Here is a 25,037-nt window from a genome sequence, read left to right on the forward strand (position 1 = left end):
ACTTTAGAAAAGATATCTAGAGAAATATCAAATCAAACAAATGAAAAAACCCAGGGATCCTTATGACCTCCAGGGAAATCCACTCTCACTTGGGAAAGAGTCCTTCACCTGGGCTGTTTTAAATGCCCTCACTTAGATCAAGCCCACCCCCAAGTGCACACACTGAGTTCGGTTTGGACTGCCCAATTTTTGACAAAACGTTTTTTGGAGTTAGTTTCTAACATATAAATATTGGGGATTTCACATGGAAATCACTTCTGCTATCTCTAGTCCAGTCCTTCCGAGTCACTGCTGAGCATCGGCTGGAGCTGGGCTGCCACCATGGCAGGAGAAGGGTCCGGTGCTGGGCGCACCCCAGTCCTCTTGACCAGGGCACATACCCTCACCCGCACATGTGAGGGTCAGCGGAGGGCAGGCAGAGGGTAGGAGCACAGGGGCAGAACGATGGACTGCGTCAGCCAGAACCTCGGCTCTATCAGCTGTGTGACCTTGGGCAAGGAACTCCACCTCTCTGTGCAATTTTATAGGGCAAGGAGCTCCCACAGGAGGCATCCAGAGTGATGATGGTGATGAAGCAGCAGCTGGCATTTTTGAGCATTGCTGTGCCAACGGCTGTAATAACATTGAGTCATTTAACCGCCCAACAGGGCTGGGCAGCAGGGACTCCGACAACCCCCGCTACAGTGGGGATGGCAGGGAATTACTGGCAGGGGTAGAGGCTGGCTTGGGGCACAGGCCTCACACTGGTGTTTCAGCTCGAGCTCAAAAGACAGCCCAGCACCTTCTCTTTCGTTATGTTTATTGATGGCACACACAGCATTACAGCGATCACAGGATGCAAACTGAAACCTAGAAATCGCCCAGAGTGGACTGATGGAGAGCGCCCTCTCCGTCTCCCCTGGGCTCTGCCCAAGGCCGGCGGGCTCTGCCCAGGTCCCGGCGTGGTTGGCTGGAGTGCCATCCTTTATTCAGCCGCCCTGGGCCTTTTTCCTTTAGGGAATGATTTCCTTAGAATAAATTCCCCAGGAACAGATTACAGAGTCTGGGCTTTGTAAGTCAGCACAATCTTTTTGGATTTAGTTATTTAAACCAAAGGCATGCACTTAGAGTTTTTTTTAAGGGCCAATTAAATATGAATGTTTGTTATTAAAAGAAAGTGGGGCTAGATTTTTCGAGATAAACTGTTTCATGCTCACAGAAAGGATTTGACCCTACAAATACACAGCCTTCGTATTTTTGCCAAAGGGACTTTTGGGGTCTTCAGATAATTTTTGGTGAAATGAGCGAAGTGTTGCCAAGAAGGCCCTTTGCTGGGCTGCAACTTGTGTTGATGAGATGTTACTGGATCTTGGTTGCCTTCTAGGAGCTGACTTTGCTTTGTGCCTGCGTATGTGAATCTTGTTGTAAAGGTAACAGGCTGCACTGGGGTGGAGGCAGGGAGCTGAGCTGGAATCCCAGAGCAGCCACTGGATAACTGGGTAACTGGGGGGAGTTTACGCTCGTTTTCTGAGCCTCACTGTCTTCACCTGCAGATTGGAGGTGAGGCCCCTTCCTGTCTCACCTCCCGTGTGTGGAAGGGCAAACAGGAAGGGATGTGAACCTGCCATGTTCAGAAGGGCCACGTTACACTGTTACTGGGTCGGGGCAGCGCGGAGAGAGGGAGGGCTGGCACAGCCCCAAGCGGGGCCGAGCTGCCTATCTGAAGCCCTTCAGCTGAGCGCCGAGCGTGCTCCGGGAGTGTTTACTCCTGCTTGCCTGTGTGCCTGTTTCCTGTGGTTTCCATGAAGGATTTCCATGATCTGGGACCTTAAAACAATGGAAATGTACTGTCTCGGTTTTGGAGGCCAGGAGTCAAAGGCAAGGTGTGCGCAGGGCCGTGCTGGCTGTGCGGGTCCTGGGGAGGTGCCCTCCCACCACTCTGGCTCCCGCGGCTCTTGGTTCAGGGTTCTTGGCCTCCTGAGCAGCGGCTGTGTCACCCCATCTCTGGTCTGTTCCCACCGCCTTCCCTTCGGCATGTCTCTTCTGTGCGTCTCTTCTTAAGGATACTTGTCATGGGATGTGGGGCCCACCCTAATCCAGGATGAGCTCACCTCAAGATCTTTAACTTTACGACATCCGCAAAGACCCTTTTCCTGAGGAAAATTACCAGGTTCCAGGAGTGTGGACATACCTTTTTGGGGGCACCACCAGCCCACTATAGCCGTCATCACCAAAAGGCAAGCTGTGTTGCTGGGGACATGCTTCCCACCGAAGCTCTGGCCCTTGCCTCCGTCAACCTCAGACCAAAGTCCCCGTCCTTCTGCTCACTGCTAAACCTCGTCACCAACAAACTGTGCTTTAATGAGGCAGGGAAGTTTCTGGCGAGCTGGACAGTAGCAAGGCCTCCTCAGTGCTTCCTGTGTTGGGGGCACGGACCCATTTCACCCTCCCCTCCCTCTAAGGGTAGAGCCGTTGTCCTCTATGTTCCAGGGGTGCACAAGCCCGAGTCTGAGCCCACTGCAGCCCCGCAGCCCTCAGCCGTGCTGTGACCCACGCAGGGCAGCTTCAGGGGGGACCGCTGTGCAGCACACAGCGCCCTGCACGCAGATGGCCTCGCGCTTGTTTAATGCTCTGCTGTTGCCACCAGAGAGTCTGAATAATCTCCAAACAGGAAGGCCTGCATTTCCATTTCGCAGTGGGCTGCAAACTGTGCAGCTGACCTTGACCCTGTCCGTGGTCTACAACCTCTGCGGGGTCTGGAAGCTTGCGCCCTTCCTCCCTCCCCATGCCGGCGGCTTTGGTGATATTTGATAAAGGTATCACAATACCCTGTTTACTTGTTCTTTCCAGCACCAATTACATCCATGGTTATTTTATGTACTCATTTCTGTAGTTGTCTCCGCAGCTGGAAGGTTCTGTGGCTGCTGGGACCTTGGCTGGTCCTCCGTTCATCCCAGAGCTGGCACGGGGCCAGGTGCTCAGTGCTGCCTCCCCGGAATGCACCTGTCGGCTCCGGCCCTGCCCCTGGGGATGGCCTTGAGCGCTCACATCGCCTCAAGGCGCCTCTTCTGGCTCCCTCTGTGGGCCCTGGGCTGCTCCACCTGCCCCGCGGCATGCAGCCGTTGTGAGCTCAGAAAGGAGCACTCCTGGCACACAGCAGCACCAAGTGCACCTCAGGCCGGAGCAGGCCTGCTGTTGCTCCTGCGGGTGAGGCCTCATGGAGGTCTGCAGCTTTGGGGTGACTATAGGGAGGCCGAGTGGCACTCAGAGGCTTGGGCAGGATCAGCCACGGGTGTGGCCTTGGCGAGGCCAGCTGCCTGGACCCACCATCAGCCCTGAGTTTGCCTTGGCCCAGGCCTTTGGGCATCACACCCTTCTGCGTCCCTTCATGTCCACATTTATCGAGGCCCTGGCCTGGCACATGTTGAGGGTGGCTGTTGAGACCAGTAAGCTTGGTGTTGTTAGCTCATTGGAATTCATTCATCCAGGAAACACCGAGCTTGGACTTTGGGCTGGGCATGGGGTGAGGCCTGTAAAGATGGCAGTCAAGGGCCTCCATGTGAAGGGCTGATTGATAAGAAAACTACAGGGTAGCCCTCAGCCTGCAGTTGTGGGAGCTCAGAGGAGGTGTCTGACCAACATGGAGGACACCAGGGGAGGCTTCCTGGAGGAGGTGAAATGGAAGTTGGCCTGAAAGGGGGTGGGAGAGTGGTTTTCTCCATGGAGAGCTGAATGTACTGTGACCTGCTGGGCATGTGCCAGGATGGAGTGTTGGGGGGTTGGCAGGCAGTCGGGCCTGAAGCCCCCAGAGGCTCGGCTTTCTTCAGAGGTGGTCAAGCCTTTGATGGCTTCTCACCAGGAGGTCCCAGCTTTGTGACTCCATATACTGAGCCACTTTCCCCTGGGACCTCAGTTTTCTCATCTGCAAAGTAGAGACCAGACTGCTGAGATTGCTGCTCAGTGAAACCAAGAGCAGGAGAAGGGGGCTGCAGTTCTACTGAGGACGGTGTAAACACAGCTTTCGGGGTGCTATGGCTGGGGCGAGAGACTGGGCTGCCCTGGAGGGCCTCTGCTCGGGGGTCCGGCCTGGCCTGTGCCTGTCTGCCTCTGCCCTTTGGCCCTTCTGTTTCTGGGGTCTTGAAAGCCTGGCGAGGGGGCCTTGGGGGCTCTGGTAAAAATGCGCAGCCTGGGACCGGCCCTCGAGGCTGCACCAGCCTCTGTTCTGTGGTGCCCCAGATGCCCCTGGGGGGCCGCCTCCCCACATGCTGTGCTCCTGGCTGGGGCGCTGCTGCCCCAGGGCCTCCCCAAGGAACCATCTGCTTGGCTGCCTGTGTCTGGCCTGCTGGGTTGTTTCGGGCCAGCGCTTTGCCTCCGAGGCCCATGTGCTTCGTTTACCCCCTTCCTCCCCAGCATCTGCAGTGGCCATGGGAGGGGCCGCTGGGAAAGGAACCGGGCCTTCAGGATGGCCTGAGCCTCTGCCAAGCTGTGACTCTGTGACGCCAGCTGGGCCGCACCTTGCCACGTGGCTGCAGCAGTGTCCAGTCCCAGCACGTGTCACCTTGACCTTCATGGCGACATTACTGGGAGGCTGGCATTACCCCTGATGAATTTGGCTTTGTTTTGTGCACTGTCTCCCCTGGGCTCCTGGCAGATCATGGGTGTGGGCCTCGGCAGGCCTTGCACTTGTGCAGTCACACTGCCAGGGGTCCCATGAATCACATGAGAAAACCGGGTCATGGAGAACGTGAGTGACTTTCTCAGAACCACCCAGCCAGGGGAGCATGAGCTGAGTCAGCCCCACATCCACCTTGCCCTGTGGGACAGCCCTTGGCTGGGTGACATGGTCTTCCTGCAGAACGGTCAGCTGTGTCCTGGGGGTGTACCCATGTCCCCCACCCTTGGGAGCATCTCTTCCTTATGGGCAGCCCTGGGAGTCAGGAGGAGACAGAGCCACTTGCGACTGTGCAGGGAGAGTCAGGCAGCCTGACCGGCACCCGGCCGTGCCCGGGGCGGGGCCCCTCGCTGCCTCTTCCTTCTTGCATCCTTCCCAGCAGGACCCAGAGGGCCTTCTGAAACTTGCTTGCCTGCCTTTGAAAAACCGGCCTCGTTGATTCCTGTAAAGCTGTCCTAGGAATAGAAACTTTGCTTTATCTGGAAGAGCATAAAGAAGATGTCACCAATGATCACACCATGCAGGCAGTCACTGCTAACATTTGGGAGGCGTGGCTATCCAATCCTCACCATCGTGTCCCCCCAAAATATTTGTGGCCAGTTTAAAAAAATGAACAGCTATGCATAATGTTCAGAAAATTGCCCTGACAAATTGTATTTGTTTTTTCACTGCGCCCTGTTGCTCCCTAGACGTCCGCCTTCTGCCACGTGGAGTTTGCGGCCATGGCTTTATGCAGTTTATGTAACTGTCCCTTATGGCTGAGCGCCCTGTGGTTGGGAAGAACACCGTGTTTATACAGACTGTATCTCTGGTTGGTTTCTTATCGGGTGTTCCCCCTAGAAGAGGTGTCGTTGGTCCAGAGGATGGAATAAAAAGGAGAAAACTCCCCCGTCCTGGGCGCTGTACAGCAGAGGGCTTCCCGCTCACCAGGGGTGGGCAAGATGCGTGAAGCCCGGGCTGATCTCTGAGAACCGCTCTGGTTGTAAAAGGCGGCAGGTCAGCGGAGCGAGGAATGGATTATGGATTAGCCCTAATAAGTCAAATCAAAGCAAATGGAGTCCATATTTATCTGAAGACAGTGTTCCTTTCTGAAATCCATCAGCAGGGATGTTGATTATCCCTGAATGATCTTTCCCGGCATGTTGAGAACCAGTGCCCTCTGCTGCTGCAGAGGGGTATGACGGGCCTGCATCATTGCCTTCCGGAATGTTCTGTTTGGGGCACATCCCAGTTTCCCATGCTGGCAGGTCCCACTAACTTTAGTTCATGGCCGCTGAGTGTCTACAGCTTGCCGGTCATGCCGGCATTGGTGAGACCGACTGCAGCTTCGCTCCCTGTCCGCACTTTCCACATCTGCCCACCTGACCCCCGACTCCCACCCACAAAGCAGCTCCTGCCGAGGCCGCTGACCCCCTGGTCCTGCACCAGATGGCATTTCCCATCCTCAGCCTGGCCTCTGAGGAGCTGCCCCCTCAACTCCTTCCTTCTACCTGAAACAGATTCTTCTCCTGGCTTCCCTGCTCTCCTCGTTCCCCATCAGCTGACAGGCTTCTTGTTTATGGGCTTCCTTGCCGGTTCTCTCTTCTGCTGTAGGTCCAAAGGCTGGCATTCCTTCCTGCTGGAACGTTCCCCTCTCACTGTATTTTCTCCCAAGTGATCTAGTCCTACCACCACTTACTGGGCTCTGTGACTTTAGGTAGCTTATTTAACCTCTCTGTGCCTCAATTGCCTCATTCCTAAAATGGGCTTACTAACTATGCCATCGTCACCAGGGCTGCAAGGATTACCTGCTCCAGGCTGCTATCATAGGACTTGGCACATTCTAAGTGCTTCATTAACTGTTTTCTGTTGCCACTCACTCATTAACTCATTCAACAGGTATTTATGGAGTGCTTTTGCATGCATGGCTGTTCTAGGCATAGGGGCTACAGTGAGGAACAAAACAGACCCAGGCCTGCTTGCTTGCAACTCACAGCCTAGTGTAGGGGAGAAAGAGGTAACAAAACACGTGCGTGGTCTGTCATATGGGAGACAGTAGTCAGGCAGAGCCAGGGCAAAGGGGACCAGAGGTGGGCTTGCAGGGCAGTGCCGCTGGGGCCGGGCCGGGGCCGGGCTCGGAGCTGGGGGCTGGGTTCCATCCCAGCTCACAACATCCAGTCGTGCACATTGACTGGTTGATACCGTTTCCTCTTTTGGGCTGTGTCACCTTCTAGCACTCAACCCCTGTGTGTGTTTCCTCATGTGTGATGTGATGCTGGGCAATGTCACCGACCTTGGAGGGTGGTTGTGCCGATTACTGTGAGGTGACATGGGCATGGTATCCGGTATGCAGTGGTCCTGGCTGCTGCTGCAGGCCTTGCTCTAAGGGCTTTGGCTTTGCCAAGTGGGCCATGGGGGCAGCCTTACCCAAAAGGTCCCGGCATCCCCCAGAGGAATGTGTGTGCTGGAAGAGCCCTTAGCTTGTCAGGGCACCCCTGTCAACCAGGTAACCAGCTCAGACCTGGCCAGGACAGCTCAGAGGCCCGGAGGCCTGCCGATGCCACCGCTGGGCCCAGAGCTGACAGCTTGGGGTGACCGGTGCTGGACTAGTCTTTTGGGGGTGTAGGGGAGGAAACCACTGACCTTTAGGAAGTCTAACAGCCTGTTTTTTGAGTGGTTCTCAGACCCTGCCCAGAATTCCCTGGGAGCATAGATGGGACATCCAGATTCCCTGGCCCCACTGCACCGCTGTGCCTAAGCTTGACCTGCGCTTTGAAACAAGCAGCCCACCCAGGTGGCCCACTGATGTTTGCAGCCCACCGGCTACAGGTTGCTCAGGTGCACCTCACCTTGATGAGGGCAGGACGGGGCCAGAGCTATTCAAGGGGTGGTTATCTGCGAGCAACACCTGGGAGCTTGTGGAAATGCAAATCAGATTCTCTGGGGGTGGGCCCAGGTGGGCCCTGTGCCTAAGAAGCTGCCAGGTGAGTCTGATGCAGCCCCAGCTTGAGAATGGCCAGGTTAGCGTTGACAGTGGCAGGACATCCTGGGGATGAGCAGGTGCCTGGCCCTGGGAGGGAGGCATCAGCAAACGCTGGCTGTCACATGTTTGAGAGCCCAGACAAGCAGGACACCAGCCTCTCTCTCTCTCTGCTAACCTGGCTTCCTTCCGCCCACAGGATCCCAAGTGATGGTAGTTTACGCAGAGGGCGAGCTGAGCGCTGCGCAACTGGTTAGCACCACGGAGCTCGGAGTGGTGCCTGCTGGCTGGCGGGCGTGAACCACGGGATCTCAGCATCTCCACCTGAGGAGAAGCATGTCTAAGAAAGGCCGGAGCAAGGGCGAGAAGCCTGAGATGGAGGCAGACGCGGTGCAGATGGCCAACGAAGAGCTGCGGGCCAAGTTGACCAGCATTCAGATTGAGTTCCAGCAGGAAAAGAGCAAGGTAGGCAGCCTCCTAGCTTGGCAGCAGATGGGCTGAGAATTTCCCCATGGTCAGAGTTGCCCCTCGGGCATGAGTGGAGGGCATGTTCCTAGCCTGGGGTGGGTGCTCCATCTCTCTGAGCCTCAGCTTGTCTCTTGTTTAAATGGGTATAACATCAGAGGTAGTACCACCTGGGTGCATATCCTGGCCCTGACCCATCTCACTGTGACCTTGGACCAGCTACTTAACTCTCCAGGCCCCAGTTGTGCCCCTTCCCAATCCCACTCAGGATTCCAGGCTTAGGGCAGTCACGCCCTCCTGGCATGGTGCCCGCTGGTCTGCACCCTGCCCAGTTCAGGAGGGAGTCACTGCCCGGGACCCCTTGGGCCTGGCAGGTCTGACCGAGAAGTAGCAACAGGGAAGCTACAGAGCCAAGGTTGTTCTGCCAGGGCTCCATCCGACCTCCAGCACTTGAGGTCTGCCATAACTCCACCATAACTTGCCTTGAGGTCTTGGCAAGTTTTAAACACCCCATGCCTCAGTTTCCCCATCTGTTAAACAGGGTCACGTCTGGGTTTGAGGAATGAATGACCGTTACATACATGGCCTAGATGCTGCCTGTCACGTGCAATCCCTGCACAGTTGTCTGGCATGTGTCTACTGTGCAGACCACAGCAGTGCCTTAGAGGTGCCTCCTGACCTGGTGGTGTGACCTGTGAGGGCAGGGGGGCTTTCCCCGTTTTATAGGTGAGCAAACCGAGGGTCAGAGACAATGGTGACCTGCCCTGGTGTACTAGCTTCCTGGGGCCACTATAACAAAGCACCACAGATGGTGGCTTAAGCAACAGACAGGTATTTTCTCCCAGTTCCAGAGGCTGGACATCTGAGATCGAGCTGTGGACAGGGCTGGCTCTCCTGAGGCCTCCCTGCTTGGGATGTAGACAGCTGCCTTCTCCCTGTGTCCTCACAAGGTGGCACCTCTGTGCACATGTGTGTCTTGATCCCTTCTTAGGACATGACACCATCTGTATTGGATCAGGGCCCACCCTAGTGACCTCATTTAACTTAATTACTTCTTTTAAGAATCTATCTCCAAATCCAGTCCCATTCTGAGGTCCTGGGGTTAAGGGCCCCGCGTAAGAATTTGGCTGGGGTGGGGTGGGGTGGGGAGGGGCAATCCAGCCCTTGACAGCAGGTCAGCCCAGTTTCAGGTGGCGGCACAGGGTTTGAAGCCAGGCCTATGGGAAGTTGCTTCCCTGTTACCAGGGCCTCAGAAAAGCCCCTGCCCTTGGGTGCACAGGCCCTCAGGGAGCCAGCAGCAGGCAGCACTTGGCACGTAGCAAAGGAGATTTTAAGAAACAGTGCAGTGGCGAGAGGGGCCTGGGAAGGCTTGCAGAGGCGGTTGGGATCAGCTTTTGAGGGTTTTGCCTGCTGGCGAGGGAGGGAGCAGCGCTCACACATGTCCAGCAACGCCTGTGAGCATTCTGGGCACCAGGCGGGCGTGCCGAGGCCGAGGCCGGGGCAAAATCCCTGACCTGGGGAAGACCACGCCATCGGGCGGACAGGGGATTGGGGAGGAGGTGGTGGCTGTGGTCTGGGGACAGCTGCCACCAGCGGCTTGGTCTCGGGTGGTCACAGGAAATGGGGGGATGGGGTCAGGCTTGGAAATAGAGTCTCCCTGATGCATGGGAGGAGCTCAGGCGAGGGGCAAGCAGAGGCTGACGTCACCATTCTGGTCCAGCGGCAGGCGGCTCAGACGCATCCCCTCCACCAGCCCCCTGCCACCTGGGGTGCTTCCCTCTCCCAGTTGGTTTGCTCTTGCTGCATTTAGAGTCCAGATCCTTCATTGAAGGTCTACTGACTTAAATGTTAATCACATCTTTAAAAATACTTTCACAGCGACACCTAGCCTGGCATTTGGCCAAATGATGTGGTACCATGGCCCTGCCGAGCTGACATGCCACACCTCAGGTTCGACAATTTGCTGAGGGAAACACACTCCTCAGTGCAGATGTGGGATCTGGGGTCCCATCCTTTGGGCCGCAAATCACTGTCGACATTGCCTTGGGAGGCCAGAACGGTGCTGCCTCCTAGAAAGGACAATGCCAGAAGCATTTAGTTGCCAGCTGGAGAAATCATGTCAAATATTTCAGTTCTGGCTCCCTGGCACTGAATTTGTTAGGAAAAGACTCCGATTCTAGCCCTTGGGTGAGGTGGGCCAGAGACTGACCAGTCCTTCCTCTTATTTCTGTTCTTGTGAGTGTTTATTGTAAGGAGATGTTGATCTTGCTTGCCCAGGTTGGTTTTATTTGCTTCTGTAAGTAAAGATTTATCAACACCCAGGGACATCATATAGCTCCTCACCTGAAATTAATTTCCACGTGTTGGCATGTAGTAAAGTGTGCTCTAGGGAAAACGTCTCCGTTTGCCACGGGAGCAGCAGCTTGTTCGTGGGAGACCATTTGTTCTGGTTCTTTGGAGGCTGGTATTAGCAAACAAATGACTGGAAAGAGTGCTTGCAGAATGTATATATTATGTTTAAAATGGAAAGGTCAGATGAAGCCTTTTGGAGTATTTTAGGAAAACGCTTCCTCGGCACATTTTACAAATAATGTTTTAAATTGTTTGCTGATTAGATGGATACACTCAGGTGGGATTGGCAGCCTGGCATCTGTGCAGTACTGACACTGGGTCCTGGTGTCTGGGGGTGAAGGCTGGCTCTGCTCCTGATTCCTGAGACATCTCTGCACCTTAGCTGCCTTGGGATGGAACAGTTACCTCCCTCCTGAGGCTATGGGAAGCTAATGTGGGGGTGCCTCGGAGTCCACAGCAAGGATGGTGCCCTCTCCCTGCCCGTCTCTGTGGCTGCCTGCTCTGTCTTCTCTAACTCCAGGGTTCATGCATGGGCATTAGAAATGTATTTGGTCTGAAATTTGTTCAGCTTTGATGAGAGAGACGATTTCTGCCGGTGCCTTGTGTTTTGTGACTGTTGGACTGTCATGAGGACGTCAAAGGCTTGCTCTCCTCGCCAGCATCTCCAGATGTTCCTCCACCTCTAGGGAAAACCTCAAGAAAATAGCAAAGTTTCTGGGTGGGGCTGATGAGGTCAGGACTGGGGGGTGATGGGAGAGGGAATTGGCGTGGGTACCCAGGAAGGTTTCAGGCAAGGTCTCAGGGGTGGTCAGGCACCAAGGGACGTGGGGGGTGATGCGCAGGCATGACTCTGACCCCGACCCCCACCACCTGTCTCGCTGCCCCGGTTGCAGGTGGGCAAGCTGCGCGAGCGGCTGCAGGAGGCCAAGCTGGAGCGCGAGCAGGAGCAGCGGCGGCACACGGCCTACATCTCGGAGCTCAGAGCCAAGCTGCACGAGGAGAAGACCAAGGAGCTGCAGGCGCTGCGCGAGGTGCTCATCCGGCAGCATGAGCAGGAGACGGCGCGCACTGCCAAGATCAAGGATGGCGAGCTGCAGAGGCTGCAGGCCATGCTGAACGTCCTGCGCGACGGCGCGGCCGATAAGGTCAAGACCGCACTGCTGGCCGATGCGCGCGAGGAGGCGCGCAGGACCTTCGACGGCGAGCGTCTCCGGCTGCAGCAGGAGATCCTGGAGCTCAAGGCGGCGCGCAAGCAGGCGGAGGAGGCGCTCAGCAACTGCATGCAAGCCGACAAGGCCAAGGCGGCCGACCTGCGCGCCGCCTACCAGGCGCACCAGGACGAGGTGCACCGCATCAAGCGCGAGTGCGAGCGTGACATCCGCAGGCTGGTATGTGCCTCCGCGCCCCTCCCCACCTGCCGCACATCATTTCCTCGCCGCCTGCATGATGCATGCGTTCCCTAACCTACGTTTATATCCTTTCCTTTCTGTCCAAGTGCAGTAGAGATGGACTTTGGAGGACCCCCTACGCCCCAGGCATCGTTCTAGGCACTGGGCTTCCAGCACGTTCCTGCCCCCCTAGGGGTAATAAGGAGGCTTTGGGCAGCGAGTCTCTCCTCAATAGGTGTTTAATCTTTGGCAGGTCACTGAATAGCCCAAAAGGACAAGCTTGTCACCTGTAAAATGAGGTTAATAGATAATGGGCAGGGTCCTTGTAAGAAAGGATACGGTAGCATATCAAAAGTGCTGGGCAGTTACTTACCCACATAATTAATAAACCATGTGATTACACTTACATTTCCAGGTAAGATCTGGTAGGTTGGGACAGACCAGCCATCTCGTTGCAACAAGTAGAGAAAAGCATAAATTGCAAACTATCATATTTTTAAAGATTGAAGAACTGTGGAAACCATAAGTCTAGAAGAATTAAAACTTCAAAGGGATGGAGAAAGAGTCCCTCCCAGGTGAGCTGACAGTGACCAGCCACTTTCTTCCCTGGCGGTCATTTGCTGGTCCTGGATGTGGGCTGGGGAATTGGGCTTCCCCCAGCAGAGACCCCACTGAAAGTAGAGAGGTGAGGAGGACTTAACTGCCACCCCTCAGGGTGCCATGAAAGATGGGAAACTAGGGGGGGCCCCAAAGGCCTGGTCAGTTTGTACCATAGATGGTCATTGGTTCTGGGGGGATGTGGGGACCAGCAAGTTGGGACAGAAAGACAGGGTGAAATTTTCCCAGAGCCATCTACTTCAGAGATAAGGCTTTGCAAATGGAGGTGACCTGCAGCAAACACACCACCAGTCTGCCCCTCAAGACACTTCTCAGACTTTGAACCTGTGTGGTGCAGGAGGCTAAAAAGCCAAATAAGCTAAGACTCTCGGACTAGAGTCAGCTGCAGCAACAGACATTTACAAGAGATATATCTTGATTATGAGGATGCAGTTAGATTGAACATAAAAGGATGGAAAAAGATCCATCATCTAAACACTAACCAAAAGAAAGTTGGCTTATGTATTAATGTCAAAGACTTTAAGACAAGAAGTAATACTGAAGACAAGTAGGGGTGGTTCTTAATAATAAGAGGGTCGATTCAATAAGGATGCACTTAATAACAAAACTTCAAAATGCATACAAAAGAAACATCAGAAACTATAAGGAGAAACAGACAAATCCACAATTCTAATTGGAGAAGAGCATATGTATCTCAGCAAGTGATAGGAGAAATGAATGAAGAAATACAAGATTTAAATAACCAATTGGAACTAACCTGACAGTACAGTATTTCAGCAGCTGTAGAATACTGTTCTTTTCAAGGGGATGTGATGCACTTGCAGAATTTGTGGGCTATAATCAAATCAATCCTTAGTGCAAAACAGGTTTCAGGTAAACAAAGGAATGCTGAAAATGAAACATCTAAGCTTCCATGTGAAGGGTCGTAAAGCACAAGAATCACTGAAGTGAACCCATAAAGAAAATCAATGCCTTCATAAGTTAAATAAAGTTGACAAGTTGATGAAGCCTGAGTAAACTGACAAAGGCAAAAAGAGACTCTATGTCCCCAATATAAAAACATAAAAGGGGAACCACCACTACTCCTGTACAAATTGAGAAGACAGTAAGAGTACGTGATGAATAGCATCTGCCAATCGGTTTGAAACTTGGTTCAAATGGGCATATGCCTTGAACAAATACAACTTCCCAGAGCTGACACCACAAGAAATGGAAAATTGAATAGTCCTAGAGCTGTAAAGAAATTAAGCCTGTAATTAATGATTTTTTCCCAGAGGCCTCACAGGTAATTTTTCCAAGTATTTAAGGGAGAAATAAAACTAATTCTACACAAGCTCTTTTGGAAAATAAAGAAATAGGGAACACTCTATTTTTATGTTTTATAAAGACAGCATAACATTGGTCTTAAAACCAATGATATTATAGGAAAAGGAAAATTTTAGATTACCTCTTATGAACAGACACAGGAGTACAAAATAAGATATTAACAAGTCAAATCCAGCAATATATAAAACGGCTAATAACCATGACCAAGTTAAGTTTATCCTAGGAATACAAAAATTGATATTCAAAAGATAGTGAATATAATTCAATTAGTGATAGAATAAAGGAGAAAAAAACCTATGTAATAGATGCAGGAAAGACATTCGGTAAAATTCAACTTCATGATATAAACTCTCAGCAAATGAGGAAGAGAATTTCCCTAATCTGATAAAGAGGTCTACCAAATATCTACTAAACATATATATTGATGAAGTAGCGAATGTTTCCCACTGAATTCAAGGACGAAACAACATGTCCGCGGTCACTACTTCAATTCAACGTCACGCTGGCTAGGACCTCACATACAAATGCAATAAAAAGAAATAAAAATTTCAAAGTTGGGGGAAAGAAAGGGAACTGGGCTTATTTACAGAGGCTGTCATTGTGATGTTGGAAATCATAGAGACTCGACAAACTATTCGAATTAGGAAGCAAATCTATCAAAATCTCCAGATAGAAGGTAAATATAGAAAAATAGCATTTCTCTAGAGTAACAATGAACAATTGGAAAATGAAACTTTAAAAAATACTCTTTACAACAGACATTTAAAATTTTGAATTCCTAGGAATAAATCTAATGAAAGTTGTGTTAGATTTCTACCCTGAAAACAACAAAACGTTGCTGAAGAAAAACAAAGGAGCCCTAGTCGATGGAGAGAGAAGCTGTGGGTCCTAAGATACTGAGATATTGATTCTTCTGTCATTGATTTATAGATTCAATGTAATTTCTGTCAAAATCTCAGTGTGCTTTTTAAAAAATAGACATTGGCAAATACATTCTAAATTTGGCATGAAAATTTGAAGGACTGGCATTGCAGTTTTGAAAAAGAAAAAAATTGGAGGTCTCACTATATAACAAAGCTTACTGTGAGGGTGTAACAGTCAAGACAGGCTGAAGGGTAGATGGATAAGTCAATGGAACAGAAATGTCCAGCCACAGATCTCTACATATGTGGTTACTTGATTCAGGGAAAAGATACCACAGCCATTCAGTAAGGAGAGGGTGGTCTTTCAATAAACAGTGTGGAAGTAGGTCATATCCATAAGAAAAAAGCTTTAAAACAGTTTTGGCTCCAGCATCATATCATCTGCAAAGATGAATTCAAAATGGACCATAGACCCAAATGTTAAAAAGTAAAATGATGAAGATAATAGAACAAAACGGAGCAATATTTTCATGATCTTGGGGCAGTAAGTATTTCTCAAGACACAAATGCTTTATTCATATTAGTGCACTCTTCTTCAGGTTGTACACCAAACGTTCAAAGAAGAAATTTTGTTCATCAAAAGACACTAAGAAAGAAGAGGCAAAGTACAGACTGGGAGAAGTCATTTTTAATGTGTATATCACAAAGAGCTTTTACTCAGATAATAAAACAACTATAAAACAATAAGAAAAATCACAATTAAAAATGAGCAAAGGCTTGAAAGGAAACGTCAACAAGAGAATGTGTATTTAAATGACTGATAAACATGTGAGAAAGCCCTGACCACTCTGATTATCAGAGAAACGTGAAATGACAACTAGATCCCATTTCATACTCACTGCAGTGGGTATAGTAAAGACACACAGTAACAAACCCTGGCCAGGATGTAGAGCAGGCGAACCCTTAGACATTGCTGGTGGGATTGTAAAATGGTACAGCCTCTTAGGAAAATGATTTGGCCATTTGTTAAAATGTAGATTTACCCACTGACCCAGCAATCCTGCTCCTAGTTTATTCCCAAGAGAAATGAAGACACTTGTCTACAGGAAGACTTGCCTGTGTTCACAGCAGCATTACTCATCACGGTACAAAAATGGAAACACTCCGCATGCCCATCAGGTGATGAATGGATAAGATGTAGTGTGTTCATATAACGGGACACTCTTCAGCAGTGCAAAGGAATGAAACAGCTGGTGCTGTAAACAGCACCTACGGACATGCAATTGCTCCACGACTGTGGCCCAGAGCAGGTACAGAGCAGATCCCTTCAGCTGAACGGTGGTTTGCCTGAGCTTCAGCACTGGCCTTGGCACCAGAGCTGCAGAGGGAAATAAGATGTGAGCCTGAAGCAAAGAGCTGGCATTCAGCCAGGTGGCAGGAGTGCTGACAGACAGATGATTACAGTGTGGGGAGCCCCGCTCAGTGACGGAGCCACACGACCCTGAGAGGCAACTAAGAAGAGGATGTGGCGACTCTGGTGTTTGGACCCACGAGTTTCACGGAGGAAGTGAGGTCCGATCCAGGCTGTGGAGAATGAATAGGAGTTTGTCTGCATTGCATGCTGAGGGGAAAATACTGGAGGTCAGGCAGGTGCATAGTGGGATCATTTTTGCCGTAAATCTCTAATAGCTATGCTGATGTTTTGGGTACTTGGATTCCCAGTAAAGCATTAAATGAAAATACAGTTGAACCTACCATTGTCAAGTACTGGAGACTCTATATTTTCCTTAACGAAAGTTTTTATATTATGAAATATTTCCTGCAAAAAGTATGGATCAGGTTTTCCCACCATGCAGTGGATGAATGGAAGCATCACAAATATAGTCGAAACCCCTGCCCGCCTCCAGCCCCACCCCCTGAATTTGGAGTGAATGATTCACTTCCTGTGCATGTAGCCGTGAAGGGTATTCTGCCTCCCGATGACCTGTGGTCAAGGACACGTTTCAAAAGTGGGTCCTGTTCCCTGCAGACCTCATCGCAGTAGGCACAGAAGCCTTAGCCAGCAGAAAAGTGATGACAGGCATGTTGCTTATGTTGGCTTTTCTTCCCGTAAACTCTCAGAGCCGGCACAACATGAAGTGCCCTTTCCGTGGGTATGAAGGGCCCTCTGTGGTCTCACGGAGCCCCAGAGGGGGAGGGCAGGGGATGTGGCTGCGGGAAGGTGAGGAGGGATGGCTGAGGTTGGGGGGAGCGTCAGGTCCCTCAGCCTTTTCCTGTTCTCTCTGCCTCCCCAACACATTTTCATTTGCAGAGTGGTCCTTTGACCACTGTCTCCTTTTGAGGAGCAAGAAGCATGTCCAGGAAAGGTGAGTGACCTCAGAGCAGAGTGCTCCTGTGCCCGGACGGGTCACTTGCTCACTGACAGCACCAAGCCCCTCTGGGTGCCAGGACCCCGGCGCGCCTGCAACGTGCTTTTACGTGAGGGTGGTTAGGAAGACAGAGGGTGACAAGCACTGAAAATGGGGGTGGGGAGTGTCTCTCATTTTGATGGTTGGAACACATGTTCATTTGTTCTTCACCCTCAATATCTGAAAGATTGGAGATTCCAAAGGCCCTGGGGGTCAGAGCTACAAGCTTTCTGGGAAGGTAGTGAGTGCCCCAGCCTGGGGAGAGTGTAAGTAGAGGCAGGGGGGCTCTCTGTGGGAGATTTAAGTGACCAGGTGACGTCTTGAAGTCTCTGTCCAGCTTAGACTGGTAACCCAGTAGTGGCAGAGGGTCAGGTCACGTTTTAATAATCTAGTACCAAGAATGGCGGAAGAGATGTGCCGATTTTATATTTCTAATTTATAGAACATCTAAGCACATGCCAATTCTAAGCTCTCAGAAGCATTCTCCAGTCCTGTGTGTGTGTGTGTGTGTGTTTAGTGGAGGTCTTATCATGTAATGATAAGAGAAGTCTTTGGGGAAAGTCTGCTCTGGGTCTGAATCCAGACTCCCCAGCTTGTTTGCTGTGTGACCCCAGTCAAGTTGCCTACTGTCTCTGAGCCTCTGGTATCTGATCTGTAAAATGGGGATAATCAAATATCTGCCCCAGGGTTATAAGAATTAAGTGAATTACAGCACCTACCAGCAGCTTAGGGTTCCTATAATGGAAGACCTATAAAATATCCCTCTGTTACAGGAAAATTTGTATTTAAGGTACATAAAATGGGGAAAAAGCAAGTATTTGTATAAGAGACTGCTTGAGCTTAATTTGAGTATACCGAGGATTTGCTGTCTGTTTCCATCTCAGCACCCAACAGAAATAGCCCTCATTCAGGTATTCTCAGTGTATGTGTGGGTTTTACTTCAAATGGCCCACACAGGACATTCTAGTGGGAGAACAAATATCCATTTTCCCAGGTACCCCCTAGTTTGAAAAATGTCACTCATGAGCAGGTCCATAGCTCATGGCAGTGTGTTCAGTCTGCATTTTATTTCTTTGTCAGCTGGATTGGATTGGGCATGCAAGAAGGCTTTTAGTCTTCTGCTGACACAAGAAAAGTCTAGAAGAAAAGGCAGTTATGGTCAACATGGGCAGTAACCTCGCATTTCTGGACTCATTTCTTGGACCAGTGGGATTGGTCTGTTTGCACGGTACAGATGACCCCCCCAATACACAGGGGCTTAAAAATTGGAAGTTTCTTTCTCACGTGTGGATTCTGGAAAGGGCCCTTGTGGGGCGCCACAGAGTAGTGAGGGATACAGGGACCTCACAGCTTTCTCCTCAGAAGGGGCTCTGGGATGTGGCCCTGATCCTCATGGCTTCTCATCCCCATGAAACACCAGCCGTCACCTCTTCATCCCAGGGTGTCCGTGGGAGGGCAGATGAAGAAGGGTGTGGTCTCCACTGAAGAATACTTTCTGAAAGTTCCATATGCTTCTGCATCTTTGGCCAGAACATGCTCACCCAGCCTGACCTACTAGCTGCATGGGGTGCTGGGAAATGTGGTCCTTTACTGAGCACTCGGGAGCTCCTAACAAACCCTGGTGAGGTATTATATTGCCTTCCAGGGCTGCTGTAACAAATTACCACAAACTCAGTGGCCTCAACCACAGCGATTTATTCTCTCATAGTTCTGGAAGCTGCAAGTCTGAACTCAAGGTGTCAGCAGGCGCACGCTCCACTGGCGGTCCCCAGGGGACAAGCCTTTCTCACCTGGTCTGGCTCTGGCGGTCACTGGGAGTCCTTGGCGCTCCTCGGCTGGGAGCTGGATCTCACCTAGTCTCTGCCTCTGTGTGGCTGTCTCCTCTGTTTGTGTGTCTGGACTGCTTACAAGGACACCAGTCCTTATGGGATCTAGTCACACCCTGATCTGGTGTGACCTCATCTTAAATTACATCTTAATTACACCTGCAGACCCTATTTCCAAGTAAGATCACATTCGGACTCTGGGGTAGATAGGATGTTTTGGGGACACTATTCACCATGGGTACCAAGGAGGAGAGTGAGAATGGGTGTTGTGGTAGCAACCTCTGCTTTGTTCTTTGGTTCCCTAAGCTTTGTAATGAAATGGGTCTAACAGGGGGGTCCGAGCCATGCCCTCTTCAGGCTGTTGGCTCTAATTGGGTCATGTAGCCATCCCAGAGCCAATTGCCATCAGGGCATGGGGACCTGTGTGTGGTGTGAGCCAATCAGGGCCTGACCTGGGAGCTTGGAGTGGTTTCAGCTCCACCCCTTTCCTAAGCCCTATGCCGAGACTGTCAGTGTAGACGAAGGGACGTCCTGCACACCCAGGTGCTGCAGTCAGGTGATCTCAGTGTCCGAGTGTCACAGCTTTGTCAAGGTGCTGGGGGCAGGGGCCAGGATCACTGAGAGCTCAGCCTGGGGGTCAGACTTAAAGTCAGCAAACAGCATGCCTGCCATCAGCTGTGTGAGCTTGGCAGGTCTCCTAATCTCTGGACCCTCAAGACTCTGACTGGGGAAAGATAACCTAGCAAATGCTGACTCCAGACTATATTCCATATTGTCCATCCCTTCCTGCATGTCACCTCTGCTTGTGGAGACTGTTTCTAGGAACATTTTTCATGGCAACGGGGCATAAGCCCTCTGCCCACTGACTAGGATAAGTAGGGGATTGGTGCTCGCCTAGCGTGCAGATTTGGGATTCCAGAGATACCTTGCTTGCAATGCTGCTGCTTTTTCTGGGAGGAGGTGGTGCAACTTGGAGGTGGGCTCCACTTCTGGGCTGCAGTGCCAAGCAAGACGTGTATGTTGGGGATGCTGAGGTGGACAGACGGGACCCTTATGGTTAACATGCAATACCCCCAACTGGCACCACTGATTCCCCTCACTGTATATTTTTCTTCAAGCGCTGATCACTCTCTGATCTACTGCAGTGCTGACTTATCTGTTATGCTTATTGGCTACCTCCCACCATGGAAGCTCTGGGGACAGGACTCTGATCTGTTTTGCTCACTCATGTTGGCCAGCAGCAATGAAAGCACATTTGAGTGGTTTGCATTAATGAGCTCCTTTCACATACTTATGCTTCTGGGTTGGCATCTGCAGTGGCGACATTTTCTGCATCTTTAAGAATGCTTCCCTACAGCCAGGAGGTGCTCCTGCACATTCAGAGGGCATTTGGCCAAGGAGGGACTGTCACCAGGCGGACTGTCACCAGGGGGAGCTGCAGGCATGTTCTGCCGCTCTTCAAGGAGAAGCCGCAGCAGGCGCTCTTGGATGGAGTTCTGGAGATGGTTATGGGGAGGGTGGGCTTGCGGGAGGAGCGAAGCGTCCTGTCTTCTTCCAGAGAAAGGTGGCTCAGAGAGCTTGTCGGAACTATAGGACTTTGCTTGAGAACTTCCCATTGTGGAATTTGCTGGTATCATGTCCCTCCTCCTAGAATCTCAGTGGCTTTACATTAACCAAGAGCTAAAATGGATTAATGGTGGCAACTACACTGACTGCATGCTTATCATGTATCAGGCTCTGTGCTAAAATCTGAATCTCCCTGCAGTTGCATAGGGTTAGGTTCTAGACTGATCTCAGTGGCCCCAGTTTACAGAGGCTGATGCCAAGCCTGATGGTGGCCCCACCTGCCCAGTCACACGGTAGGAGGGCAGGGGATCTGAGCATCTGCTGCCAGAGCAGAGCTCCTCACCGGCATTCTCTGCTGTGGTGCCCTGTCTGAACTCGAGGGGAGAGATCCAGAAGGAAGAGTTTCACGTCACAGTCAACTGCGATTTGTCACACCCTGTGAGGGTGCTGAGTCCCGGCACTTGTATTAGTGTCCAGGGCTTTCTTATTTTTTATTTTGGTATCATTAATCTACAATTACATGAGCAACATTATGGTTACTAGACTCCCCCCATCACCAAGCCCCCCCCACATGCCCCATTACAGTCACTGTCCATCAGTGTAGTAAGATGCTGTAGAGTCACTACTTGTCTTCTCTGTGTTATACTGCCTTCCCCATGCCCCCCACCCTGTACATTATGTGTGCTAATTGTAATGCCCCTTTTTCTCCCTTCTCCCTCCCTTCCCACCCATCCTCCCCAGTCCCTTTCCCTTTGGTACCTGTTAGTCCATTCTTGGGTTCTGTGAGTCTGATGCTGTTTTGTTCCTTCAGTTTTTGCTTTGTTCTTATACTCCACAGATGAGGGAAATCATTTGATACTTGTCTTTCTCTGCCTGGCTTATTTCACTGAGCATAATACCCTCCAGCTCCATCCATGTTGTTGCAAATGGTAGGATTTGTTTTCTTCTTATGGCTGAGTAGTATTCCATTGTATATATGTACCACATCTTCTTTATCCATTCATCTACTGATGGACACTTAGGTTGCTTCCATTTCTTGGCTATTGTAAATAGTGCTGTGATAAACATAGGGGTGCATCTGTCTTTTTCAAACTGGGCTGCTGAATTCTTGGGGTAAATTCCTGGAAATAGAATTCCTGGGTCAAATGGTATTTCTATTTTGAGCTTTTTGATGAACCTCCATACTGCTTTCCACAATTGTTGAACTAATTTACATTCCCACCAGCAGTGTAGGAGGGTTCCCTTTTCTCCACATCCTTGCCAACATTTATTGTTATTTATATTTTGGATGATGGCCATTCTAACTGGTGTGAGGTGATATCTCATTGTGGTTTTAATTTGCATTTCTCTGATGATTAGCGATGTGGAGCATCTTTTTATGGGCCTGTTGGCCATCTGAATTTCTTCTTTGGAGAAGTGTCTGTTCAGATCCTCTACCCATTTTTAAATGGGATTATTTGCTTTTTGTTTGTTGAGGTGTCTGAGCTCTTTATATATTTTGGATATCAACCTTTTATCGAATATGTCATTTATGTCATTTATGAATATATTCTCCCATACTGTAGGATGCCTTTTTGTTCTATTGATGGTGTCCTTTGCTGTACAGAAGCTTTTCAGCTTGATATAGTCCCACTTGTTCATTTTTTCTTTTGTTTCCCTTGCCCAGAGAGACAGGTTCATGAAGAAGTTGCTCATGTTTATGTCCAAGAGATTTTTGCCTATGTTTTTTTCTAGGAGTTTTATGGTTTCATGACTTACATTCAGGTCTTTGATCCATTTTGAATTTATTTTTATGTATGGGGTTAGACAATAATCCAGTTTCATTCTCTTACATGTAGCTGTCCAGTTTTGCCAACACCAGCTGTGAAGAGGCTGTCATTTCCCCATTATATATCCATGGCTTCTTTATTGTATGTTAATTGACCATGTATGTTTGGGTTTATATTTGGGCTGTCTAGTCTGTTTCACTGGTCTGTGGGTCTGTTCTTGTGCCAGTACCAAATTGTCTTGATTACGGTGGCTTTGTAGTAGAGCTTGAAGTTGGGAAGCGTGATCCCCCCTGCTTTATTCTTCCTTCTCAGGATTGCTTTGGCTATTAGGGGTCTTTTGTGGTTCCATATGAATTTTAGAACTATTTGTTCCAGTTTGTTGAAGAATGCTATAGGTATTTTGATAGGGATTGCATTGAATCTGTAGATTATTTTAGGCAGGATGGCCATTTTGACAATATTAATTCTTCTTACTCAAGAGCATGGGATGAGTTTCCATTTGTTTGTGTCCTCTTTAATTTCTCCTAAGAGTGTCTTATAGTTTTCAGGGTATAGGTCTTTCACTTCCTTGGTTAGATTTATTCCTAGATATTTTATTCTTTGATGCAGTTGTGAATGGAATTGTTTTCCTGATTTCTCTTTCTGCTAGTTCATCATTCATGTACAGGAAAGCAACAGATTCCTGTGTATTAATTTTGTATCCTGAAACTTTGCTGAATTCAGATATTAGTTCTAGTAGTTTGGGAGTGGAGTCTTTAGGGTTTTTTATGTACAATATCATGTCATCTGCAAATAGTGACATTTGGACTTCTTCTTTACCAATCTGGATGCCTTTCATGTCTTTGTTTTGTCTGATTCCCGTGGCTAGGACCTCCAGTACCATGTTGAATAAAAGTGGGGAGAATGGGCATCCCTGTCTTGTTCCTGATTGTAGGTGAAAAGTTTTCAGCTTCTTGTTGTTAAGTATGATATTAGCTGTGGGTTTGTCATAGATGGCCTTTATTATGTTGAGGTACTTGCCCTCTATCCCCATTTTGTTGAGAGTTTTTATCATGAATGGATGTTGAATTTTGTCGAATGCTTTTTCAGCATCTATGGAGATGATCATGTGGTTTTTGTCCTTTTTGTTGATGTGGTGGATGATGTTGATGGATTTTCGAATGTTGTACCATCCTTGCATTCCTGAGGTCTTGATCATGGTGTATGGTCCTCCTTATGTGTTTTTGAATTCAGTTTGCTACTATTTTGTTGAGTATTTTTGCATCTATGTTCATCAGGGATATTGGTCTGTAATTTTCTTTTCTTGTGGGGTCTTTGTCCAGGGCTTTCTTAACAGCTACAGACTTAGTGGCTGAACACAACAGAAATTTGTTCTCTCCCAGCTCTGGGAGCCAGAAGTTGGAAGTCATGGTGTGGGCTTGGCTGTGCCACACCAGAGGCTTCAGGGAGCTTCCTTCCTGCCTCCCAGGTTTTGGGGCTATGGGCAACCCTGGGTTTGTGGCTGTGTCACTCTGACCTCAGCCTTTCTTCAAGTGGCCCCTCCCTGACTTTCTCTCCTCTTCTTCTCTCTGTCTTTTCTTCTTATAAGGGCACTTGTTATTGGCAGCCCATGAATCCACGATGATCCCCTCATCCTACTCTCCTTAACTATGTCTATGAAGACCCTTTCCCCAAATAGGATCACATTCACAGGAATCTGGAGTTAGGACATGGATGTATCTTTGTAGGGACCACAATTCAAACCATTGCAGTGTTCATTCATTTCCTTAATATTTGAATACCTAAAGGGGACAGGAGTCTAGGAAGGCAGGAAGTACTCTTTATTGAGACCTATGGTGTGCCATGCATGAGTAGGGCTAACATTTATTGAATGCCTGTTCTGTGCCAGGCACTTTCCATGTGTTAATGCATTTAATTCTGTGTTCAGGGCAGTGACGGGAGCGGGCCTGGGCTGCAGACTGCGGATTCTGCTCTGAGTTTGCCAATTTCAGCTGGCCTACGTCTGTGGAGCTGCTGAGCCTTTCTCAGGGCCTGAGGCCAGCAAGGGAGAGATGGCCCTGGTCACAGCCTCTGTGGTTGAATGCTCATTCCACCTTTTTCTTTTACAGATGGATGAGATCAAAGGGAAAGACCGTGTGATCCTGGCCTTGGAGAAGGAACTTGGCGCACAGACTGGGCAGACCCAGAAGCTGCTTCTGCAGAAGGAGGCCTTGGATGAGCAGCTGGTTCAGGCCAAAGAGGCTGAGCGGCACCACAGTAGCCCAAAGAGGGAGCTCCCGCCTGGCACAGGGGATATGACAGAGCTCATGGGCATCCAGGTGAGGGGACAGTAGCCTGTGGGAGCTCTGTCCTTCCCTCTGCGGGCCATTCTTCCAGTCACCTTGCCTGCCTGCTGCCCCTATTCTTTCTCCCTCCCCTCCACCCATCTGTCCACCCTTCCTTACCCCCTCCTCCCTAGATTTGCTGACAGTCACTACGTACTAGGCTTGGTGCTGGGCACTGGGGTGAACAGCTGGCTGCTTTTGTCTCCAGTGGTCTTGAGCTTGTTGAAAAGAAAGAAATGAAGACATCAGGGCAGAGGGTACAGTGAGAGCACAGACAGGGGCCCAGGCAACACAGGACATGACTTAAAGTCACAGTCCTGAAGGATGAGTAGGGGCTTAGCCAGCCGATGAGGGCATTTGGGGCCACAGCTTGGTACTCAGCAGGCACAGAGGAGGCTGAAGCAGCCTGTCAGCCTTCCTTCCTTCCTTTCTCCCTCCCTCCCTTCATTCCCTCCCTAAATATTCGTGTGTCTGTCACATGTGCTGTGCGCAGACACCATACAAGGTGCTGGTTCTCAGTGG

General features: G+C 50.1%; 1 protein-coding gene across 2 annotated transcripts in view; it reads left to right on the forward strand.

Moving 5' to 3' along the window:
• JAKMIP1 (janus kinase and microtubule interacting protein 1) overlaps positions 1–25,037 on the forward strand; it is a 151,146-nt gene that overhangs the window by 66,896 nt on the left and 59,213 nt on the right. The window contains exons 2-4 of one of the 2 annotated variants that reach the window (XM_036921157.2): positions 7,810–8,075; positions 11,321–11,815; positions 24,300–24,509. In XM_036921157.2, the coding sequence (XP_036777052.2) occupies positions 7,947–8,075; positions 11,321–11,815; positions 24,300–24,509 (834 nt within the window). In that variant the 5' untranslated portion in view covers positions 7,810–7,946. The remainder of the gene's footprint in view (positions 1–7,809; positions 8,076–11,320; positions 11,816–24,299; positions 24,510–25,037) is intronic. The other variant, XM_036921160.2, reaches the window with a different exon arrangement.

The sequence above is a fragment of the Manis pentadactyla genome, chromosome 5 (assembly GCF_030020395.1).
Source record: "Manis pentadactyla isolate mManPen7 chromosome 5, mManPen7.hap1, whole genome shotgun sequence".
Taxonomy (NCBI): domain Eukaryota; kingdom Metazoa; phylum Chordata; class Mammalia; order Pholidota; family Manidae; genus Manis; species Manis pentadactyla.